Here is a 24,465-nt window from a genome sequence, read left to right as displayed (position 1 = left end):
AAGCAGCCACACACATACATACACGTGCATGCACGTCGCTTTTTAAGTGCAATAATCTTGGACGCGACGTTAAACCCCATTTCACCTTACCACCTCACCTCTCTGTCCTTGCGTCTGATCAGGGCAGTTTTGAGTGATACTCCTGATATGAATAACACAAGGGTCGCCTCGTAGCCTGCTATCTTAGGCTATACGGATCCTGATACATAGCAAATATGAAACGTGTGGTGGCACGTGGTCCTGTGCAGAGAGTACAGGTCAGAAATCAGGTGAAGTTCATTCGGCCGTGTACCCAATTTTACCGCTTGGTGAACAGACTCACTTTCCTGAAGAGACACCACATGTACTGCATGTATTTCAGTGCGGGGCCGAACCCCTCAAAACCCTCAGTGAAGATGCAAAACGCGGTCTCCCATCCAACTCCGCGACCGACATTGCTTGACGTTCCCTGATTTGTGACGCAACACGTGACATACTTGTCATGTATCAAGATCTGTTTGACTTGAGATTGCAGGACAGTGAACAAGATTGCGTGGACAACCACGGCCACGAGACGATGCGTGATTCATATCAGTTTCACTCATTACAGACCTTATCAGACGCAAAGAGTCATGTCAAAACTGTAAGTGCAAAAATTAATTTAACATCGGTAAGAACCGAACCTAACTGAACTCTCTTTCAGTATTGTTTGATGATTTTTAAATTCCAAAGAATCGAGTTTTCCATTCCTCTCCGAATTTAGAATATCATAAATGCATTCTGATACACGTTAGTTCAAAGTCTTTAAATTGAAATCTTTGAGTGAAATGTACCAAATATATTACCTGTAGAAACCTATATTTGGGTTTACAGATTTTAATGTTGTTAAGTAATCTATATGATCCATATTGTTGTTTTCCGTGTTGATCAAATCAGACATTTAAAAGCAGCGAAACTCACCAAATATATATACAGAATTCTTTGCAGATCTGTAGAATCTGTTTTCATCACTGGAACCAGCAAGGGAGTCGGTCGTGGCCTTGTGAAGGGCTTTCTGGAACTTCCTAACCCACCCAAGAACGTGTTTGCGTCCTGCATCGACCCTGACAACGACGAGGCAGTAGAGTTGAGAGATGTGGCTTCACACAATCCCAGCGTCACTTTGGTAAAGCTTGATGTGCGATCTGATGCTGACATCGCCAACGCCGTGACGACAGTACAACGTGTCTTGGGACAGAGAGGGTTAAACCTGCTTATTAACTACGCAGCCATCAACTCCCAGCTGCATGGACTGGAGTCTTTGACAAGGGCTGATATCATGAGTCACTGTGACTGCAATGTGGCAGGTAAATGTGCCCCACGCTTGTAAAACAATATGATTCGAACTAGTCCTTAGTTTGTGTTTTAGATGTTTTTGAGTAAAATACAGATTCTCGTACTTTTGTGGGTCGAGTCCCATCTGACTCCCAGACGGGACTTAACCAAAAAAGGTACCAGAATCTATACTTTACAAAGAAAGCGTTATCCCAAATATAACATAAGTTACGTGAGCACTTTCTCAATGGCATTGTGTGTTCATGGACGCATGTTTTTGTTTTTTGTTAAGTTGGTATCTGAATAACGCATCAAATCAACCCTAATGTATTGATATAGCATACCGTTGGTAAATCATTCAGTTTCAATTATCCACATGTGTACAAGAAGGGAACGTTTGTTTCTTGAAATAATTCGCCGAGTTGATTCACAGTAACCAATGCTTGTGGAAAGTGGTGACTAAATGATCCGATGGTCAGTGTGACATGCTTAAATATGTGTTTTCCTACCCCTATATCGTTGGACGTTGCTCATCATGTCAATCACTGGTTTACAATTACAAAAATTATATATTCATGTGGTGTCTGACAGGTTTATATGACCCAAGTTCTACATCAATTCTTTTTTCCGGAGGCACAGTGGCCCAGTCGTCTAAGGCGCCGCAAATCAATGTGAAAAAGTACGTCCCGTGGGCACGCCTGATTTGTAGGTTCGAATCCCTGTTTCATGTTTCTAGGTTTGTGCTCGTGGGTTTCACGAAATGAGTAAACGTCTGGAGCCTGTTTCACTTCGGGATTTCATCCCATGTAAAACTGACACGCCGTGATATGACTGGAATATTGTTAAAAAGCGGCGTTAAAACCGATGCACATACTCACTGGGTTTTTTGTTTTACTGGATAAATCCAAAATCTTGATGGTTTATCATTATGTATTGATTTTAAGGTCCGCTTCTCGTATCACAAGCAATGCTTCCCTTACTGAGAAAAGCATCCAAACAAAACGAAACACAACCTCTCGGATGTAACAGGGCAGCCATTGTCAACATGTCAACAGGCCTAGTTAAATCAAAGTTCTCACTGCCAGGAGAACGTCGCTTTTCCTACGTACTGACCAAAGCAGCCGCAGCCATTGCTACCGTCATGATGTCCAGGGAACTGTCACCCGATGGCATCCTCGTGGCGGGCATGTGTCCTGGGTGGGTGAAGACTGATATGGGGTGACCTGAGGCTTGCACCACGGTGGAGGACAGTGTGAAATCATGTTTGGAAAGACTGGGTATATTAGGTGTTGAACACTGTGGTATAATTCTTCTAGAGAATAATGCCTTTACCATGTAATTTGTCAGTTGGCGGTTTCTTGTGAAACACTTCAGGCAGAATACAAATATAATGTAGACTTAATCAAATCTGGAGTTCACTGCTGAACGATTACAATAAAGTCAAGGACACAAATTCGTATGCTGCACCCGTCCTTTCATATTCTTTTGGTGCGAAACAAGAAATTCAGGGTATTGACACCATCACCCGAAGAATCATGTAAGACAACAGATCCGACCACCCTCACTCTTTCTTCAATCGCGTATATTTTCAAATTATAATGGGAGGGTGTGGCTTTATAAATGTGAAGACTCTACATGACAAACGTTTATTCTTCACTTTTGCACACATTTATTTGTCTCATGATCCTCATGTGAATCCGGATGGTCAAAATGAATTTCAACCAAGCGAAGTGCCGTGTCAAATCAGACAAGATTCAGTTGTTCAGGGAGTAGCTTTGTGGACGACCACTGCATCGAATTTATGTGCAGTGTTATGAGAAAAGCAGCAGCCCTGCAGAGTCTTTCGCTTGGATCATCAAGTCGGCTGGCCTGAAAATTCAACCTGAAGTCACTTACCATTCAAAACAGTCATCAAAATGTACATTATGTAATGACTTTAATGAGACTGTCAAACACATTGTCAGTGGATGCAAATATGGCAAATATATAGTTGTCCAATTACCCATTGTTCTCGGGGCCTAAGGTTTGCTACCTACCAATCTGTTAATTGTTTGGAGAGTACCCGGGTTTTCTACATAGCATACAGCCCCTCTGGGTAGTGCAGAAGGAAGGCTGCAGTGCTGGTGAGTCTTCACATTCTCCGAAAGGTTCTAGGTGGATTCGACCAGACAGCGATTCCTTGGAGAAGTCCTATTCGCTGTCTGGGCTGCGTGTAGAGGGGGCAAGGGCCCTGAGATGATGATGAGCCAAACCAGCCCGACTGTGCCAGGATCACCCAAACCCTCTTTGCTTCATATTTTTATCTTAATCTGTAATAATACTGAATATATCTCCATAGATAAACACATGCTCGAAGTTTGTTTAGTCTGTTGTCTGTTCGACCAGCAAAGATTCAACGGATTGAGCAAATGTCGCATCTCGTCGTCTGGATTGAGCAGCCATGATACTTTTGATCTGGACATGTACACTGCCTTGTATTTTATTCTTCATGTACTTAACAACAATGTATCAATAAGTCCAACAATGTTTTACCCTTATTAAAATAATATTTATCCCACCACCATGTGTGTGTGTGGACTTGACGTAATGTTCTTTGAGTTGTTAAACCCATCACTATTGACAATTACATATAATGTGTATGGTTATAGAGCTGTGGTTCACTTTATTAGTGTCTTGCATGCAGGATTAAAATGAATTTTCTGAAAATCAAGATGATAATCTAATGACCATCTTATGGCCTTAAAGGAAGTCATCGGGAATTCCCAGGAGTTGGAGGACCTAAATTGACACATGATCTAATTACATTGCATTTGCACACAGCACCGATGTTACACAGTCAACTACTACTACAACATGTAACGACCTCCTTTGTGGTGAAGCGGAAAGAGCTCTGAGAATGGAAGGTCTTTGGTTCGACCCCCTGGGCGCGTCATACCAAGAGACGTTACAACATAGTTTTTGTTCGTCATAAGGTGCTAAAATAAGGAGCGTTCGCCACGGTAAAACAGCGGCATTGTATCTCAGCTATAGCCAGGACAAGTACAAGCCGTGTGTAAAGTTTGCACAGAACCCATTTGACTATAACAAAGTATAGTTTTACCCTGAACTATTATTGTTAAATCACGAGGACGCTTGTAAAACTGGTGTTGTGTGCAAAGCCAGATATTTTGTTTAGCTTAATTGAAACAATTCGCCTAATATTATTCTTTTTAATAAATATTGCTTTCCATTAGTCACCTACCCCTCCCTTGATTATCAAATGGTAAGACCTTAATACTATGCGGGGGCACGGGTGGCCCAGTTGTCTAAGGCGCCGCGATTCGCTGTGAAGAATTGCGTCCCTTGGGCACGCCAGAAACCTATGATTGTGGGTCCGAATTCCGGTTCGCCCCGATCATGTTTCTAGGTTTGTCCACACCATACCCGAGCTCGTGGGTTTCACCGAAGTGGTAAACGTCTGAGACCTGCATCACTTCGGGCTTTCCTCCCACATTAAGCTGACACGCTGCGATATAACTGTAATACTGTTAAAAGCGGCGTAAAACCCAATTCACTCACTTAACACTATGTATGTTTTAGGGTGTAACTGATGCACCGTACCCATGGATCGAAAATCATTGTCACATAGACTTGTGTGGGTAAATAACTAAGATAGTGTGATCTGACCTCCCTGTAATTCTCATGCGGTGTTGCAGGCCTTTCCGAGCACAGCCAGGCTACATGTGTGGTCCGACTATCATGAGGACGCATACACGATGACATACTTTGTTGGTCAGAGATTACATGACACTGAACCACATTGAAGATAAACACGCGACCGTAGTGATGGCCTCATGCAACACTTCACAATCACATGATAAGCTAAGAGTCATGGCAGAACTGTAAGTACATAGAAGATAGATGTACATGTTTGTTGATCAATGGATGTCGTTTGTATTTATACAAGCAAAGCTTTATTTATATTGGAAATGACGGCCATCCTGCAAACTGGACGCCATTGTAAAGTTTGAAGTGATTAACGGGTGTGAAACGGACTTCGAACAAGAAGTCCAACAACAGTACCAATGTTATTTTTTTGTGCTTGTATCACAATTTGAACGATTATTCTGAATATCTACTTGATCTGTTTTGCTAAGTTAGTTTTTCCAGAGAAGGGTTCTTTTGTGTGTGTTAATTTCACATTTAATCATTTTTTTCTGATGGCATAAAGCGGCCCAAGTGACTATTTCTTCTTAATGCTTTAAATGACATTTTTTGTAGCTTATATTCTTTACTATATGAACAAACAAAATAATAATGTGCCCTGTGGCGTGGGATAGTGACAACGCTGTTTTCTTGTTTCAAATCTGATCTTTCTTCTGACGACCGATCATAACTTTAAAATTTCATGATCCCTTTCTTTTTGGGGAGATACAAGCTGGAGCACACGTCAAAAGTACTTTAGGGGACATTAGAGCCTCAGATTTATCGGCAGCGTAAACGTCAAGAACAAAAACTTCTGGACGCAAAAATAATTTCAATCTCATGGAGCTGGGGTATGGGGTTTTCATCAGTAAGACTTAATAGATAGTGTACATTCACATGCATGTAACGAGTATTGTGTGTTAAGATAAACACGTCAAATGTCAGATGTATGTAGTGGATACGTTAGGTTTCCGTTATATATACATATGCAAAACTTAAAATTATAAAATATTGGCTATGATTATATAATAACTAAGGGTGCGAAGTTATACAAATCCCGAAAAGTGTTATGATATGCTGTTTATTTCACAACAATGGAACGCAAAACAGGGCTTCGACTGTTAAAGAGCTGACCAACGAGTTAGGATTTGAATGTGCCTGGTAAACTGTAGATTGTTCCGAAATGTTTGTTTATAGACTGGGCGGCAAGTGAAAGTTTTCCGAGTTTGGTTTTATGGAATTGAAAATTGAACTGTTGTTAAATTTGATGATGTCAATTCAACTAGCACTCATTCCTGCAAACGTTTACACAAGGTAATCTGTGGTTGGGTAATATTATATAAAAATATATTGGTTTAATGAATTCTCGGGTAAAAAAACACATGCCCTCTTTCTTATTTGAAATGTTGTAAATTTGTGCCGAAAAAGCAAATTTATTGATTTACAAAGATAAGATGTCTAAGATGCCCATCAGCATCAAACATGGAATATTGCTAAATGTGACGTAAAACAATACTAATTCACTCATAAGTACTCGAAAAGTGTCATTATTTTTTTTGTTTTTTAAAGGAGAGTTTATCTTTTGAAACAACTCTTGTATAATACAAAAGTTCATTTTCAAGAAAATAGAAATCCAAGATTCCAAAGGTAGACTGTATAAAATTTGTACTTTATTACAGTTTAAAAAAGGAACCTTTAAAAGTCAAATAGAGATTTGAAATTTATGTCACATTTCAGGTGTGTAGAATCTGTTTTCATAACTGGAACCAGCAAGGGGGTCGGTCTTGGCCTTGTGAAGGGCTTTCTGGAACTTCCCAACCCACCCAAACACGTGTTTGCGTCCTGCATCGACCCTGACAACGACGAGGCCACAGAGTTGAGAGATGTGGCTTCACACAATCCCATTGTCACGTTGGTGAAACTTGATGTGCAATCTGACGCTGACATCGCCAACGCCGTAACGACAGTACAACGTGTCCTGGGACAGAGAGGGTTAAACCTGCTTATTAACAACGCAGCCATAAACTCCCAGCTGTATGGACTGGAGTCTTTGACAAGGGATGATATCATGAGTCACTGTGACTGCAATGTGGCAGGTAAATATCTTACATCTTACACATAATAACTGAGTATAGTTAAAGGCGGACTGTGAGCCACGGTAGGGTTCATTTCTTGTCTTGACGCTGTAATTAGTGACTTGCCTAAAAATTTGTGAAAACAATGGGGCAATTGGAACAAACTAGTCAATCAGCATAAACCTAAAATAGCAATGTTTATTGATAATTGTGAGAATAATGTCACCTATATTCGTGCCCCTATGGGCAACTATTGCGATGTTAAAAACTACATATAATATTGAAATACGAAATAACATTCGAGTTTAAATTAAAAGACGCACGTTTGAACGACTTGAATCAAACTTGCTAGGACGGCCAGGTGACCCTTGTCTAGTTATACGCATTAAACACAGTACGGTTCTAATGAGTGAGTGAGTTGGGTTTAACGCCGCTTTTAACATTATTCCAGTTATATCACGGCGTGTCAGCTTAATGTGGGAGGAAAGCCCGAACTGATGCAGGTCTCAGACGTTTACCACTTCGGTGAAACCCACGAGCACGGGTATGGTGCTGACAAACCTAGAAACATAATCGGGGCGAACCGGGATTCGAACCCACAATCATGGCATGTCCAAGGGACGCAACTCTGCACAGCGAATCGCGGCGCCTCAGACGACTGGGCCACCCGTGCCCCAAGTACGGTTCTAACTATAGGTCCTTAGCTCAGGTACAGGTGTTGATCAGACCGGTACGGCCTAGCCTAAACATAGGCACGAATTTTTGGATTTGTATCTATATATTACCTGAGGGGCAAAAGAAACTATACCTCTCAGTTAATTGTATTGTATGTTTGATTTTCGATTTAAATTATCATAAAGTAAACGATATTATATCCACAAAAAGAACTGTACTGACGGTTAGTTAGCACTCAAAGAATACTTCAACATCGATGTACAGGGTCTTATTTTTTTAAATATAATTTAATTTACATATAATTTTTACTCGCATAAAACAGAACTGCTAATTGATAGCGTAGACATCTTGACTTTGAAAAAAAATTAAATTTGCTTTTTTCGGCACAAATTTACAACATTTCAAACATCCCAGTCGTCATTGAACCAATTTATTGTTACACAAAATTACCCACCCACAAATAACTTTTCTCAACTGTTGCAGGAATAAATAATGGTCAAATAGACAATATCAAATTTAAACTCTTAAATTTCTATATTTTGCCCCTCACTTTATAATGGTTGTTTTGCTGATTTCAAATAATGATATTTATATAATCAAAAATGCATGTTTAATTAAGGATGAATTTTTTAGTTGTTTTAAGGTACATGTTTTTGTTTTGTGGTTATCAGGACTACACACCACTACCAGGGAAACACTTGTACCTGGATGTTTTCTACACTGATAGCATAAAGTCGTGTTAATAAAATCTATAAAGGCAACAACATTCACTCACAAGGATGCTTCTTGGTATCTTGATAACTCACCATCCCTAATGTATTTCAATACATGTATATGGCACGGTAACTAACTCTAGCTACATCCTTCAGTTATCCACATGTGATATAATAGGACCGCCTCTGTGGTCTAGTGGTAGAGCATCCGCTCGGAGAGCGATGCCGCGTCATACCAAAAGACGTTAAAATATGCTACTCGTTGTGACCCTCCCTGGCGCTCGGCAAGAAGGGGCTAAAACAAGGACTGGTCCGCTCGGAGTCAGTATAATGTGTCTGAGTGGGGTATTCATGTTAAACTGCCGCATGGTATCTCAGTGGGCTAGCACTATCAATCGACATCAGTCCGGACTAGTACAAGCAGCCACACACACACGCGACGTTAAACCCAATTTCACCTCATGATCACCCCATAATATAATAACCCCGTGAATATTCCCCGCAATCAATGCTTGGGGTTAGAGTGACTACAGGATCGGGTGGTCAGGCCCCATGACATGGTAGGCTGCGTGTTTTCCTACCCCAGCGTGTCCATCACTGGTTTGTGGATTATTGAGTTGCATCCGACTAATTGTTGGGATCTTCTGCAAGGTTGTCAAGACCCTTGTCAAAGCGACCTCGTGTGACAATTCAAAGGGAAGATGCATCTCTTTTGAGACAAACCAGACGTCATCCGTTCATATGAAGTCGCGAATTGAAACAACAGTCGTTACAACATCGTCTCCTGTCTGACTAAACCCTGTCCAATACTAATAAGGATTATCGGCTAAAACAGCATAGATTGTACGATTCCGACTAGATCATGAGCATGTGTTCATGAATCACTTTCACATAAGCAAAGCCTAAAGAGTATATTAGATTCCGGTGAAGCTGCACTTCTATAATGTATTTTTAACTGAGCTTGTGGCTGTTTGATGGTAAGGTTGGTTCTATATGGCCTGTTGGCCTGTACTCGAGTTTATATCAGAGGAACCAGAACTTGCCACACATACAACCGCAAAGAGCGATATTTTAAAAAAATCATAAAATATTTACACGAATAGAAGATATATATATGGAACATGTAACCGCTACAGACGCTATTTGCCATGACGTCATACTAGTCATAACGTCACGATTAGTAATGACGTCATAGCTTTATTCATTCACAGTAATGGTTGAACAAGCACCTCTAGTAAAGCGGGCTAACCAAAAGAATGTATTTAAAATATAAATAGTATACCAATATGTCTATTTGGAAGCTTTAACGACAGTGAGTTTTACCTCTTTGAATGTTTCTTTTTCGCTAACACCTGGTGTCATCACGGATTATGAGTGATTCATTCATATAATTTATGTTATTTTTCCTTCTTACGCCCAACTGAATCTGTTTCCCCTGATAGCCGAGACTGATTATACACTGACGTTGACGTTATATATTTATTTTTACCCACAAGGTCTCCTTCTCGTATCACGAGCATTTGTGCCACTACTGAGAACTGCTTCCAAACAAAACGAAACGCTTCCTCTAGGATGCAACAGGGCAGCCATCATCAACATGTCTACTGGCCTCATCAAATCCCAGTTCTGGTCACCTGACGAACGTCGTTATTCCTACGTCTTGACAAAGACAGCCGCAGCCATTGCTACCACCATGATGTCAAGGGAACTTTCGCCAGATGACATCCTCGTGGCGGGTGTAAGCCCTGGATGGGTGAAGACTGAAATGGGAGGACCTGACGGTCGCATCACGGTTGAGGAAAGTGTGATATTATGTTTTGAAAGATTTTGTATGTTAAAAGCTGAGCACAGAGGTAAAATGGTTTTGAAATATAAAACGATGGAACTATAGATGTAATATGTGAAATGTGCGTCAGTTGAAATCTTTCCTGTAAAAGGAACGGTCTGAAGCTGTTTCAATGGGGGTATTTTATTGCGTTATTTGTTTTGGGTTTGAGAAAGTTACTTGGGGAGGAGTAATCAGTGGAAAGATGTAAACAAACTTCTAAACGAAACTGTATCTTTATCTCACATATGTATAATGATATGCGTATATATGAAATTCATTTTAAATAATTATGAAATATTTCAATTTTAACAACATCTGCATGTCTCAACTGGTCTCTTTCATTACATAATAATATTACAACAATGTTGCTAGTACTTTGAAATTATAAGTAACTTTACCACTGTAGATATAGCAATGTCAACAGTATCATGTAAACCACTATGATTATGTCAACCAAATACCACTTGTTCCTTGAAAACAATAATAAATGTTTCAAGAGGTCATTGCTGTGAAAATTTTTACTAAGTTTGTTTTCATGATATGTTTATTTTCTACTTTCATATTACATAAACATTTAAACTGAAATGTGCCACATTCTCATTCCTGATTCTGAAGGTACCAAATGCAAATTGCAATTTGCTTTTCCTTCTGGGTAACAAGTGAGCTTAATGACAGTGTAGGTACTTGCATCAATAGGCTGGTATGCTGAAAACATTCTGTTAAATCCTCTGCATCAAAAATATATTGTCTCTTGTTATTGCCAGCACCTACTCCACTAGAAGACTCAAAGTTCGTATTCTCGTCGACATATCATTCTCGTGTTGATGCCATATTGACATGGGAATTTATTTGACAACAACAACTTAGAGGTCGATGGAACTAACATTAATCGAGAAGCAAATACTATACCTCTAAGTAGATTTTGTGATATGTCTGATATTCAGTTGAAAATATCTTGAAGTTAGCAATGGTATGTCCACAAAATGAACCGCACTCGGATCAGTCAGCTTTCAAAGAACACTTTTACATGGTTTTACATGGTTATATTAAACCTTTTATAGAGTTTTTTTTTAAATTAAAAAAAATGTTCGCATAATACGTACATGTAACTGCATATGGGTTTCTCAGACATGTTATCTTTGAAACTAAATAATCTTTCTCGACAAATATTTACAACATTTCAAACATGGGCTACGGTCATGTGGTTGCAAACTCATTTCTTACCCCAGTCGTCATTGAACCACTTTATTTTGACACAACATTACCCAGCTACAGATTTCTTTTTACAAACTCTTGCTGGAATAATTGACGGTTAAACAGACAAAACCTCAAACTGAACAGTTATCAATGACAAACAACAAAACACGAAAACTTTCTTTCGCTCTTCAGTTTATGTCAGAATAAGTGAAATCTGATCAACATCACGTATGAAATCCACCTACTTTCAAAAAGTATTAGTTCATAAAATGTATGTTTACATCATTTACATTATTATCATAAAGTACAATAACCTGACACCTGTTCTCGCCGGTGCAAGCTTGAGATGATGATTGATTTTCGGGATCATCTCAAACTATATCCGTCATCGTACTCTAGAATGTGTCCAGGTATTTGTTTAATCAATTTAAATGTTTTCAGTCAATCTTTTCTTTTGATTTTGATATAAAAGTTTCCTGAACATTTGTCCTGTTGTACAGTCAGCCTGTATAGTTTTCCAAGATAATCTCAATATGTTTAACAGACTGATCACGTTGTGATGCTGAGGTGATAGTCTCTTGTGTTTTGTTTTTTTCTCCTCAAGTGAGAGCGTGAGTTTGGTTTAACGCCGGTTTGAACAGTATTCCAGTTGTATCACGGCGTGCCAACGTAAAATGTGAGAGAAAAGCCCGAAAAGCAGGACTCAGACGTTTGCCACTTTGGTGAAACCCACGAGCACGGGTATGGTGCTGACAGACCTAGGAACAAAATCATGGCGAACTGGAATTCGATCCCACGATCACAGGTTCCTGGCGTTCCAAAGGGATGCAACTCTCATTGAACTATTGTATTATTCTGCATTTTCGCCTTTATATTGACTATGGATGGCCTTGAGTCATTTAAGTATATACTCTAATACATTCCGAAATAATTTTCTATTTTGACTTGTACCATGTGTTCGTGTGTTTATTTTCAGATGAACACTTGGCCTGCCTTTGTATGTTTGTGACGGTTGCCACCGGTTCTAGTAGGGCAGGATACGCTTGCCTTTTCGCGAACGCCAGGTATCATCCCAGCTAGCACACTTACATCGTGCCAACATCGGTCCAGTGTCCGTTACATCATCAGATCACTGTCGGCGAACATCTTCGGGCCGGTGAAGTTTCGCCTCTTCGTAACATCGGGCTGACGTCGAAAATAATTATCGGCCCAGCACCGGCCCGAAATTAGCTTTGGTTCAGAATCAGCCTTGTCCAACCCCTCCAATCCTATCACCACCCAAGCATTAGTCATTCAGACTTCATCACCTCTTCTGTTCTATGCTCATTTACAATGACAGCTAGGATGTTCAGAAGTTTAAACAATTCGTTATATTTAATGCCAATTCTTGATTTTCTTCCAAATAAATGCACAAATTATAAAACAAAAAGACACCATCTTGCAATCATCATTTAGAATTAAAAAGAAAGTCCAAAACATCCAAACTGTCATTGTTTCCTAACTCTTCGTTAGTTTCCTTATCTGACATTGTCAGAAGTTGCCCGCAGTAGGCACATGTCATCTGAATGGTATTGTTGGTAGAATTATGCCCTCTTTTTGTCCAATTTGGACCTCCATACAAAGTTTTTTCTGTACCGCGATATGATGGAGTTCTCTCCCTTGTCAAACAGAGCGTGAGGCCGGCTTTTACTCGGAGCTACTAATGTAAATAATGAATTTGTATCAGTAAAATATGCATTGTTAGATAAAATAAATGACATCTGATATAGAGAACACGAATACCGGTAATCATAAAGGGTAGTGAGTTGAGTGCATTTTGTTCCGTTCAGCGTACATGACAGGTACCGCGATACTCCGAGGTTGCAGGCCACATGCAAATGATGCCACAACAGAACTTTTTCAGTACAGCGTAAGGACTCATAAATCTATACATTTCAAAAGCTGCAAGTCTGACGTCAAAGATGAGTAAAAGAGAAACTCAATAATACTGAATTTTGAATCATTTTTATCACTGTTAACACTTACTCAAGAGCTTGAAAACCAACCATAAGTAACGTGAATAATAGCTGTACAAAACAATCGAAATGCTTTCAGTACTATTGATATTTACCCTAATTCACGAGTTGTTAATACTCGTAAAAAACACAGAAAGCAGAATAGAATAATAAACTTTATTAAATAATTTTTTAAAGAACTCCTACAAATGACAAATTACATGGTAAAGGCATTATTCTCTAGAAGAATTATCCCACAGTTTAACTATTCGTTATATTTAATGCCAATTCTTGATTTTCTTCCAAATAAATGCACAAATTATAAAACAAAAGGACACCATCTTGCAATCATCATTTAGAATTAAAAAGAAAGTCCAAAACATCCAAACTGTCATTGTTTCCTAACTCTTCGTTAGTTTCCTTATCTGACATTGTCAGAAGTTGCCCGCAGTAGGCACATGTCATCTGAATGGTATTGTTGGTAGAATTATGCCCTCTTTTTGTCCAATTTGGACCTCCATACAAAGTTTTTTCTGTACCGCGATATGATGGAGTTCTCTCCCTTGTCAAACAGAGCGTGAGGCCGGCTTTTACTCGGAACTACTAATGTAAATAATGAATTTTTATCAGTAAAATATGCATTGTTAGATAAAATAAATGACATCTGATATAGAGAACACGAATACCGGTAATCATAAAGGGTAGTGAGTTGAGTGCATTTTGTTCCGTTCAGCGTACATGACAGGTACCGCGATACTCCGAGGTTGCAGGCCACATGCAAATGATGCCACAACAGAACTTTTTCAGTACAGCGTAAGGACTCATAAATCTATACATTTCAAAAGCTGCAAGTCTGACGTCAAAGATGACCAAAAAAGAGAAACTCAATAATACTGAATTTTGAATCATTTTTATCACTGTTAACACTTACACAAGAGCTTGAAAACCAACCATAAGTAACGTGAATAATAGCTGTACAAAACAATCGAAATGCTTTCAGTACTATTGATATTTACCCTAATTCACGAGTTGTTAATACTCGTAAAAAACACAGAAAGCAGAATAGAATAATAAACTTTATTAATAATTGTTTAAAGAACTCCTACAAATGACAAATTACATGGTAAAGGCATTACTCTCTAGAAGAATTATACCACAGTGTTCAACACCTAATATACCCAGTCTATCCAAACATGATTTCGCACTTTCCTCTACCGTGGTGCAAGCCTCAGGTCCCCCCATATCAGTCTTCACCCACCCAGGACACATGCCCGCCACGAGGATGCCATCGGGTGACAGTTCCCTGGACATCATGACGGTTGCAATGGCTGTGGCTGTTTTGGTCAGGGCGTAGGAATAACGACGTTCTTCTGATGCCCAGAACTGGGGCTTGATGAGGCCTGTTGACACGTTGACAATGGCTGCCCTGTTACATCCCAGAGGATGCGTTTCGTTTTGTTTGGATGCTTTTCTCAACAAGGGAAGCATTGCTTGTGATACGAGAAGCGGACCTTAAAACAAATGCGGCAGTGATAAAGCATCAGAGTTTCATGAAAAAATGAAAAAATGAATGATGAATTCACCTGGGAGAAAATAACTGCAACACCTGAAACATGTCGTGGCACACTTCTATTAAGGCGTAAACTCCGAAGACTCGCCGAACTTTTGCCGAGGGCCACACCAGCCGTGCAAACATTGGCGATTCGGATGAGTTCATCCCGCTTAAACCTAATATCATACAAATGCGCCGGGGTATATAACAGGTGGAAATGTTTCACTGCATCCATTCCAGCAACCATGTCAGGTGACTGGGATTTCGGTGACGATCTCTTCATGCCCTGAGATATCTGTTCCCAAGCTACTTTGGGCGAAGGGGACACGGGTGGCCCAGCCATCTAAGGCGCGGAGTTGCGTCCCTTGGGCACGCCAGAAACCTATGATTGTGGGTTCGAATCCCGGTTCTCCCCAATCATGTTTCTAGGTTTGTCAGCACCATACCCGTGCTCGTGGGTTTCACCGAAGTGGTAAACGTCTGAGACCTGCATCACTTCGGGCTTTCCTCCCACATTAACCTGACACGCCGTGATATAACTGGAATACTGTTAAAAGCGGCGTTAAACCGTTTTGGACTATTGCTGTCGATGTGGACTCGCGTCCGATCAGTGAATCTGTCCCCATGTTCTCAGCTTCCAGTGACGTCGTGCTTGATACCATGCCAGTCGTGCAGCCTTATGATCATGTGAAAACAATTGACATCTGACACAATGACGTCTGGCTTAATATCCGGCTGATTTGAGCCGATTTCGCACCGTTTTGTCAGACAGGAGACCACTGAGACCACTGTCGTTTCAACTCGCAGTTTGATGTGAACGGATGACGTCTTGTTAGTCTCAGAAGACCTGCGTCTTTCCTTCGATTTGTTACACGTGAATTGTTTGATAGACATTACTTAGAAGTTTACGGATGACAAAGTAGACACAATTTATGTCACACGAGGTGGCCTTCAGCGCTGACGGTCCCTGGTGTCAGTAGTTTGCTGGTGTTTCCTGACCAATTGGCTAATAGTGGATGGATAATGACGACATTTCTTGCTATCGCTCGGAGAGATGTACCGGCATTCCACATTTCACTGTGTTTCTATTTTAATGCCAATGTCAACCGCGTCAATCGTGGATTATTAACACTGACATAAAATGTGTTTTTAACTTGTCAAACTAAAATGGCGGTATAATCAAACTTGATTTTTACCACATGAGGGGTAGACGTATTGCTCCAGTCCTATAATTATGTCTCGTGCAAGTCTGACTATAATGTAGGATATGTAGAAAATGTCAAACTAGTCCTTCAAACAGAGGTCATAAATGTATCAATATCCAACTGCAAATGAGGGTAAAAATATATGGGTGCTGCGATACTTATTTCCATGTGTACATGACAAGGGTCTTGTCACCCTTTGCACAAGTCACACTACATTAACAACAACTGCGTGTGTTTGTTTGTTTGCTTGTTTAGGGATTAGACGGAAGCATGTAAATAATCAACAAACCAGTGATTGATATTATGATCCACGTCCAACGGGTTTGGGGTAACACACCCGTTGTCAGCCATGTCAATCATGTTATGATTAAACGTTCACTGTTTGTGCACATGTGAATGATTAAAAGTGCATGGTCTTATTATTGTATGTTATCGTGGAATATCCAGAAATTCATTAGGGTTAGATGAGTTATTCCAAGCGACGATATTTCTCAGTGTACACTCAACAACAATAACAAAACGTACCAAAACACACCAACACAGTCAGTGATATATCCCGTTACTAATTCATCCTTAATTATTTATAAACATCGGCATATTTGATTATATATTTAACAGAATTTGAAAATAGCAACACATCCTTTACTAACTGAGGGACAAAAGAATAATGAGTTTATTTTTAAGTAAGTGAACATTGAAAGAAGTGTTGTAAAATGTGATTGTCAGTTTAACCATCACTCATTTCGGCCAGTTTGTAAAAATTAATCTGTGGCTGGGTAATTTCGTGAAAACATTATTTTGGTTCAATGGCGACTGTGGTAAGAAATGAATTTGCAACCAAATTACCCCAGTTTGAAATGTTGCAAGTTTATCGATTTCAAAAGATAACATGTCAAATATACACATCAGCACTTGCGTATTATGCGATTTCTTTTTTCAAATTTGATAATCAATTTATATATCTTTTAAATATAACCAGATAGAAGTATTTTTTGAGTGTTGACTAAGCGCCAGTACCGTTCATGTTTTGGATATACTATCGCTAACTTAAGATATTTTCAATTGAACATCAAAAATGATGTTTGTTTGTTTGTTTGTTTGTTTGTTGTTTAACGCCGCACTCAGCAATATTCCAGCTCTATGACGGCGGTCTGTAAATAATCTAGTCTGGACCAGACAATCCAGTGATTGACATCATGAGCATCGATCCACGCAATTGGGATCGATGACATGTATCAACCAAGTCAGCGAGCCTGACCACCCGGTCCCGTTAGTCGCCTTATACGACAAGCATAGTCGCCTTTTACGGCAAGTATGGGTTGCTGAAGACCTATTCTACCCCGGAATCTTCACGGGTCTCAAACATATGATAAATTCATTTGAGAGGTATAGTTGTTTTCCCCCTTTACTTTATATATTGTAACATATCCATACTCGTGTGCCTATTTTCAGCCTGGGCAATACCAGCCTGATCACCTCCTAAAAACCCCAAGCTTGTATTTAATACATGGGGATAACTTCATTTATGTGGAAAGAATATCCGCATACAATTAATGAGGAATATGGCTAAAGTCACCAGGCCGTCCTAGCAAGTTCGATTCATGCCATTCAAACATGCTTGTTTTAACTAAACTAAATTTTAATTTCTATTTCAATCAAGCTGTTAATATTGCACATAGCAGCACAGATATTGGTGAACTTATTTTCTGTAATTCTCAATGAGCACTACAATTTTGGCTTTATGCTGATTTGCTAGTTTCTTCCAATTGTTTTCATTGTCTGCGCAGTGGTCAAAAGCAACGTGACCTCATTGAAAATGACGTCGTCCATGTTTCATGATGTCATAAATCCTAAGGCAAGTCACTAATTACAGCGTCAAGACAGAAACTGGACCAAGACCGTGGCTCACAATCCTTCTTTAAGTATTTTAAATTATTTTGTTTGAAATATTTAAGAAATAAACGACGAGTGGGGGTTGTTTACCGTACAATGATTTGGTTGGTTTGGTTTGTTGTTTAACGCCGCACTCAGCAATATTCCAGCTATATGACGGCGGTCTGTAAATAATCGAGTCTGGACCAGACAATCCAGTGATTCATATCATACCATGAAGGGCGCAGCCCCAAGAGGTTTATTCTCCCTGCAGTGTATTATTGTACGATAAGCAACGACCACGAGTCCTTTATTTCTTACGTGAGATATCAACATTTTGTACAGCCTTACTGATAGCAATAAATTGTACAAGATTTAAAACCATTTACCCGTAAGAAAATAATGATGACTACCTGAATACAACCGCGGTAATGTCGGACAAGTCCATTTTATGTACAGGGGGGTGAGGTTTGGTATTCTCACAATTTCCACGTCGATTATCTGCACTTTTTCTCCAAATATAGATATTCATATCTCTCCCACTTTTTGGTTGGATCGTTCGTCCATTGCTTTTTTCTACATTGCCCAGCAACACCTATATTATGGGGAACATGTCACTGGACAATTCCCTCTAAAAAATAACGACCTCAAATTTACGACGTCATCAAGTTGCGAGCGCATGTTTGAATTTCCGTAAATGATATCTTGATAGAACAATGTTTTATCTTGAAATAAACCACGCTTCTTTCTTCATTGTTCTTTGCGATTTGTCGCGTAGCTATCTTATATGAGATAATAAACTGATAGTTACCTGCCACGTTGCAGTCACAGTGACTCATGATATCATCCCTTGTCAATGACTCAAGTCCATACACCTGAGAGTTGATGGCTGCGTTGTTAATAAGCAGATTTAACCCTCTCTGTCCCAGGACACGTTGCACTGTCGTCACGGCGTTGGCGATTTCAGCGTCAGATCGCACATCCAGCTTCACCAACGTGACGCTAGGATTCTGTGAAGCCACATCTCTCAACTCTGTGGCCTCGTCGTTGTCAGGGTCGATGCAGGACGCAAACACGTATTTTGGCGGGTTGGGAAGTTCCAGAAAGCCCTTCACAAGGCCAAGACCGACCCCCTTGCTGGTTCCAGTTATGAAAACTGATTCCACAGATCTGCAAAGTTTAAGTTACACCTCTGGTGAGTTTCCCTGCTTTTAATTGTCTCATGTGACCAATACGAAAAACACCAACATTGATTTTTAACAGAATCATATCTTTAAGCCCGGAGCTGAATAGGTCGCTGAAGGCAATCTATTAGATACATCACACTGGCAAATTAAATAAGAATTGAAAATAACTTGTATTAGCATGCATGTTTAATTATCATAAATTCTAAAAGGGTGTGAAAGTCGTTCCTTTCTCACTTTGGAAAACCACGCAAACAATACCGAAAGATCTAGAGCTTCATTTAGGTTCGGTTCTTACCGATGATGGGGGCACGGGTGGCCCAGTCGTCTAAGGCGCCGCGATTCGCTGTGCAGAGTTGCGTCCCTTGGGCACGCCAGAAACCTATGATTGTGGGTTCGAATCCCGGTTCGACCCAATTTCTAGGTTTGTTTCACCGAAGTGGTAAACGTCTGAGACCTGCATCCTCCCAGATTAAGCTGACACGCCGTGATATAACTTGAATAATGTTAAAAGCGGCGTTAAACCTAACTCACTCTCTCACTCACTCTTACCGATGATAAATGAATTATGCACTTACAGTTTTGACATGACTCTGTTTGCATCTGATTGTGATCCACATACACAGTAGGTCAGTATGGCGTGAGACGCCTGACCATGAATCAGGGGTCGTGTGGTTTGGCCTGAACATCCCGTGGCCGTGGTTATCTGACCTATGCTGTTCACTATCCTGTTATCGCAGGCTACACGGGTCCTGACAGTAGCTCGTGTAATATATCTGATGCATAACATTTATAACATAAAATAACAGTATATAACATCGGATATATAACAAAGTAAGATTTGTTGGTTTAACGCCGCACTCAGCAATATTCCAGCTATATGACGGCGGTCCTGGCATTCCATTGATTAATATCATGAGCATCGATCCACGCAATTGGGATACGATGACATGCATCAACCAAGTCAGCAAGTCTGACCACCCGATCCCGTTAGTCACCACTTACGACAAGCATGGGTGCTGAAGACCTATTTTAACAATCTTGACATAATGATATGTCAGAAACATAACAAGTATAATATAGCTAATTGATAGCACACGTTGATACCATGATATGTGAAATTAGAAGGGTTGTTATTTTACGCAAACTTTACTCATGTGGACGATAGGATTTATTCAACCTGGAAATGTTATGTCGGACAGCAGTATAGAATTATTGGACCATAAGTTTGCAAATGATACGTCATTCTCACCAACGGAATTTATTCATTTGACAGCTTTTCTTCTCAAACCCAAACAGAAGGCAAATCGAAAGTGTACGTTGGAAACCTCTGACGTATAAATAAAAACGAATAAGTTTTACCTCCTATTTGTATATAGTGATGCGATTTATTTCAGTTCCCTGTTTAGGTGTTGTGCAAAAATATTTTCTTGTTGCTGTTTGAGTCAGAGAAATAACGATGAGTGGAACACTATCTGTTCCAGATTCATCACTTTGCCATCTTGATTCAGGCCCATATATGGCCTTCTTTATTACATTGTGTAACGTTCCCATTCTCAGTGAGCGAGTGAGTTTGAATTTAACGCCGTTATGGGCAGTATTCCAGTTATATCACGACGTGTCAGCTTAATATGGGAGGAAAGCCTGAAGTGATGCAGGTCTCAGACGTCAACGACTTTGATAAACCCACGAGCACGGGTTTAGTACTGACAGACCCAGATTCGAACCAACGATAATGAATTTCTGGCGTGTCCAAGGGACACAACTCTGCACGCGGATTGTTCATCCCCAGATTCAGAGGGCTTTGCGGTCGAAAATAAAGATTGAGGACAGGAAACACGTAGCATGTTGAGAATACCGCTGATAAATATGTTACAGTTTGATATGTGCAAAGGTTGGTCATAGGTTGAATTTTGACTTCAATAGTTATGCATTTGGAACTTTTGGAATATTTTCTGCTAACACCGTATACGGCAACTTAAGACACCATAACGAATTAATTATGACGAAAAGTGCATCCACCAAGTCAGCGAGCCTGACCACCCGATCCCGTTAGTCGCCTTTACGGTCCAGACTCGATTATCTACGCACCGCAACAAATACACAAACAGATTAATCCATTCATTTAATTTTCGCTGCAAATTTTATTGATACTCTTTCGGCGCATAATCAAGGATGGTTGTTTTCTGATGTAGTCATGTTATATTTACATATTAGCACACACTAGATGTCACATTCGGATCACTCAGTACAAAACCATGTAAAAACCGTAGCATGTATTCCTATTTAATTATAATTCTCTTGATTTCTCTCTGTTTATGCATGAACCTCATTGTTTCTTCCGCCCAGTGAATTATACCGATGATAAAATTATAATTCTGTGACAGTTTTTAAGTACAGAATGTAATCAACAGGAAGTGCCTTCAATATGTCGAATCCTGAATCAAACGTATATTCAACGTTTCCAAAATGCAGTTTGAGACAGGGTTGATTTCATTATCGATGGTCCTCCTACCGTGAACTGGCATGTGAAATATTGGATTTATATGTAAATGCACAAATACTAATTGTTTCCGATTTATTTCGATCGATACCACTGTACAAAATTGTCCGATAGCATATATGCTGGGAATGCAGTATTTCCAATTATTTCGTTACTCAGACAGGGTCTTGTCATGGTTGTTGATATGGCTATCGGTATGTAATTCCTATTCGTTTCAAACAAGTTCACACGTAAACGATTTTCATTTTATGTATAGGGTCTAAAAAATGCGATCTTTCCAAGTTTTATTTTAAACGTTAGAAATATTTCTGTTATTTAGTTAAGACATGATTTCCGTCACTGTAACGAGCCATTCTTTCCCCCTTTTGGCTATAAAACAGCTTCATGCAACATTTTATAACTTCCTAAAATTGTCAAATCTCCACAAACTTTCTTTGAGGAATACGTTTGCCAGTTTAGGCACACAGGAACTCGACGATAGTGTGTTTAGCATAATATATTCGTATAGAAAAAAATCACACCCCTCAGTATACATATAGAAAAGGAGTGACACCCGCCATCTTGGTCCTTTGGGTACTTGCATCAGGTTCATCTGTGGTCACCTTACCTCGTATTTATTTCAAAACAAACATTTAATCTCAACCCTAAGCTTCGACGCCGAGATAAAGAAGAAAAAGGTGGTGGGAAATTACGGCGCTACACGGGCTTGACCTCAGCAAACGTTTCTGCTTGTGCTAATATTTAGATCCACTATTTTTTATTATAGCCATAGTGAAGGGAGGGAAAATTCAAAACCGTCAATGGTAAGCCGGCTTGCAAAATGTTGGGGTTGACAAGGAAAACTACAGCTTAATTAAACATTTCGAAGCAGATTAACATTGACGGTCCTGAATTTCCTTCCCTTCACAAGGTGCTAATATTATTATACAGAATCAGAAATGTTTGTTGAGTTCAAGCCCGTGGGAATGGCCAGGTATACTATGGCAACATGTTCACATGGTTTGTTGTTTAACGACACACTCAGCAATATTCCAGCTATATGACGGCGGTCTGTAAATAATTGAGTCTGGACCAGACAATCCATTGTCTGATATCATGATCATCGATCCACGCAATTGGGATCGATGACCTGCATCAACCAAATCAGCGAGTCTGACCACCCGATCCCGCAGCGAACAATAGAACAAAACGGACAAAACTATCTTAAGTTTCCTCTGTTACAAAGACTCCTCTTAAACTACAATTTCTAAACCCCAAATCTTATTAATTTCTGAAGAGATAGAAAAGAACTGGACCTAACATGCAACCTTGACGGACACAGGATGTTGTAAATGTTTCTGTTTTACACTTGTTCATATAAATATAAGCTGCAACATTACTATAACTATTTTGAAGAGGATTATATAATTTCCCAACAACACCCTTATTATGCAATATATACAAAAACTGTCTGTCTACGATATCAAAGCATGAAACCTGTGTCTAGGCTAACGAATATATTTTTGACACAAAGATTGTAAAACAAAAATATGTCAGCAGTGGAGTTATTATTTCTAAAACCTCGCGAATAAAATTGTATCTAACCCTAATCGTAATTCTACAATAGACGTGAACAGTTTACCCATTACATTTAGAAGTGAAATTCCACGGTAATTATTTGGATCTGCAATATCACCTTTCTTGAAAAGAGGAAGAATCATACCGATATTCCACGAATCAGCAAATTCACCTTTGTCCAGATCGAATAAAATCTCAAAGGATGGGATAATAAATCTGAAGGTGTACCACCCGGGCCAGATTCTTTTTTTTTATCTCTCCTGGTGTGATTAGATCCGATAACATTTGTTTATTTGTTGTTTAACGCCGCACTCAGCGACTTTCCAGCTATATGACGGCGGTGTGTAAATTCTCGAGTCTGGACAAGACAATCCAGTGATTGACATCATGAGCATCAAACCACAGACATTCCAATGATTGACATCATGAGCATCGAATCACGCCATTGCACGTCGTTAGAAGCGAATAACGGGATCGGGTGGTCAGGCTCGCTGACTTGGTTGATGCATGTCATCGATCCCAATTGCGTGGATCGATGCTCATGAAATTAATCACCGGCTTGTCTGATCCAGACTCGATTATTTACAGACCGCCGTCATATAGCTCCAATGGAATATTGCTGAATGCGGCGTTAAACAACAAACTAACCAACCAACCATCATGCCGCGAGGTTATCTCAAACATATTCAAACCCCTGTGTCCGTGCTACAGCCGCCACAAAGTCGTCGGCGGTGGGGATAGTGCCCCCAGGAATAAAGCCTTTGGACTAAGGAATGAGGTATCCTTGAAAAGTTTCATAAACACATGTACACCTGACAAACGAAACTACCGCTGTTCCTCCTCCTCCACCATGTTCTTCCCACGGCCACGTCACATCACGCCCCAGGCACTTGATTCACATCACGCCTCAGGCACTTGATTCACGTCAGTTGCTGTATATTGTAGTGCATTAACCTGTTCAGCATGCACACTATTTATGTCAGTTGCAGCATATGCACTGCCACATATGTCGTATACAACGTCAATCGTGGCATTATACCTCAATGCGAGCACACTCAAATTCCTGCATAACATTTAATTTGTGAACATTCAATTAACAAACCTGATCGAGGTTTTGCGCTCAATTCAAGTGC

General features: G+C 39.8%; 3 protein-coding genes across 4 annotated transcripts; 2 read left to right on the top strand and 1 right to left on the bottom strand.

The window, feature by feature from the left end:
* The first annotated feature begins 239 nt into the window (after window positions 1-239).
* Window positions 240-3,648, top strand: LOC124133146 (C-factor-like). Of its 2 annotated transcripts, none has more exons than XM_048388683.1 (3): window positions 240-622; window positions 1,000-1,325; window positions 2,238-3,648. In XM_048388683.1, exons 1-3 carry the CDS (start codon window positions 612-614, stop codon window positions 2,513-2,515), a joined length of 615 nt encoding a protein of 204 aa, XP_048244640.1. In that variant the 5' UTR covers window positions 240-611; the 3' UTR covers window positions 2,516-3,648. The 2 variants fall into 2 exon arrangements, with proteins under 2 accessions (XP_048244640.1, XP_046353360.2); XM_046497404.2 differs by having other exon boundaries at window positions 967-1,325.
* Window positions 3,649-4,889: 1,241 nt separating this feature from the next.
* On the top strand, window positions 4,890-10,853 carry LOC124133148 (C-factor-like). Its single transcript, XM_046497405.2, has 3 exons — window positions 4,890-5,174; window positions 6,715-7,073; window positions 9,937-10,853. Exons 1-3 carry the CDS (start codon window positions 5,077-5,079, stop codon window positions 10,329-10,331), a joined length of 852 nt encoding a protein of 283 aa, XP_046353361.2. The 5' UTR covers window positions 4,890-5,076; the 3' UTR covers window positions 10,332-10,853.
* A 3,715-nt stretch (window positions 10,854-14,568) lies between these two features.
* Window positions 14,569-19,967, bottom strand: LOC124133149 (C-factor-like). Its single transcript, XM_046497406.2, has 3 exons — window positions 19,851-19,967; window positions 18,900-19,258; window positions 14,569-14,970 (listed from the first exon to the last, which is right to left on the bottom strand). Exons 1-3 carry the CDS (start codon window positions 19,859-19,861, stop codon window positions 14,576-14,578), a joined length of 765 nt encoding a protein of 254 aa, XP_046353362.2. The 5' UTR covers window positions 19,862-19,967; the 3' UTR covers window positions 14,569-14,575.
* Window positions 19,968-24,465: the final 4,498 nt, after the last annotated feature.

The sequence above is a fragment of the Haliotis rufescens genome, unplaced genomic scaffold (assembly GCF_023055435.1).
Source record: "Haliotis rufescens isolate VD_foot unplaced genomic scaffold, xgHalRufe1.0.p SCAF_76, whole genome shotgun sequence".
NCBI classification, from domain to species: domain Eukaryota; kingdom Metazoa; phylum Mollusca; class Gastropoda; order Lepetellida; family Haliotidae; genus Haliotis; species Haliotis rufescens.
The sequence above is the reverse complement of the archived record's forward strand: the minus strand, read 5'-3'. Positions and strand labels throughout refer to the sequence as shown.

What these genes read in the sequence shown, in the direction of transcription:
- LOC124133148 (XM_046497405.2), top strand. Translation starts at nt 5,077, where the DNA reads ATGACACTGAACCACATTGAAGATAAACACGCGACCGTAGTGATGGCC. An exon ending in CTAAGAGTCATGGCAGAACT is followed by an intron (nt 5,175 to 6,714) that starts GTAAGTACATAG and finishes GTCACATTTCAG; the next exon opens with GTGTGTAGAATCTGTTTTCA. An exon ending in CTGTGACTGCAATGTGGCAG is followed by an intron (nt 7,074 to 9,936) that starts GTAAATATCTTA and finishes TTTACCCACAAG; the next exon opens with GTCTCCTTCTCGTATCACGA.
- LOC124133149 (XM_046497406.2), bottom strand. An exon ending in CTGTGACTGCAACGTGGCAG is followed by an intron (nt 14,971 to 18,899) that starts GTAACTATCAGT and finishes ATTTGTTTTAAG; the next exon opens with GTCCGCTTCTCGTATCACAA.
- LOC124133146 (XM_046497404.2), top strand. An exon ending in CTGTGACTGCAATGTGGCAG is followed by an intron (nt 1,326 to 2,237) that starts GTAAATGTGCCC and finishes ATTGATTTTAAG; the next exon opens with GTCCGCTTCTCGTATCACAA.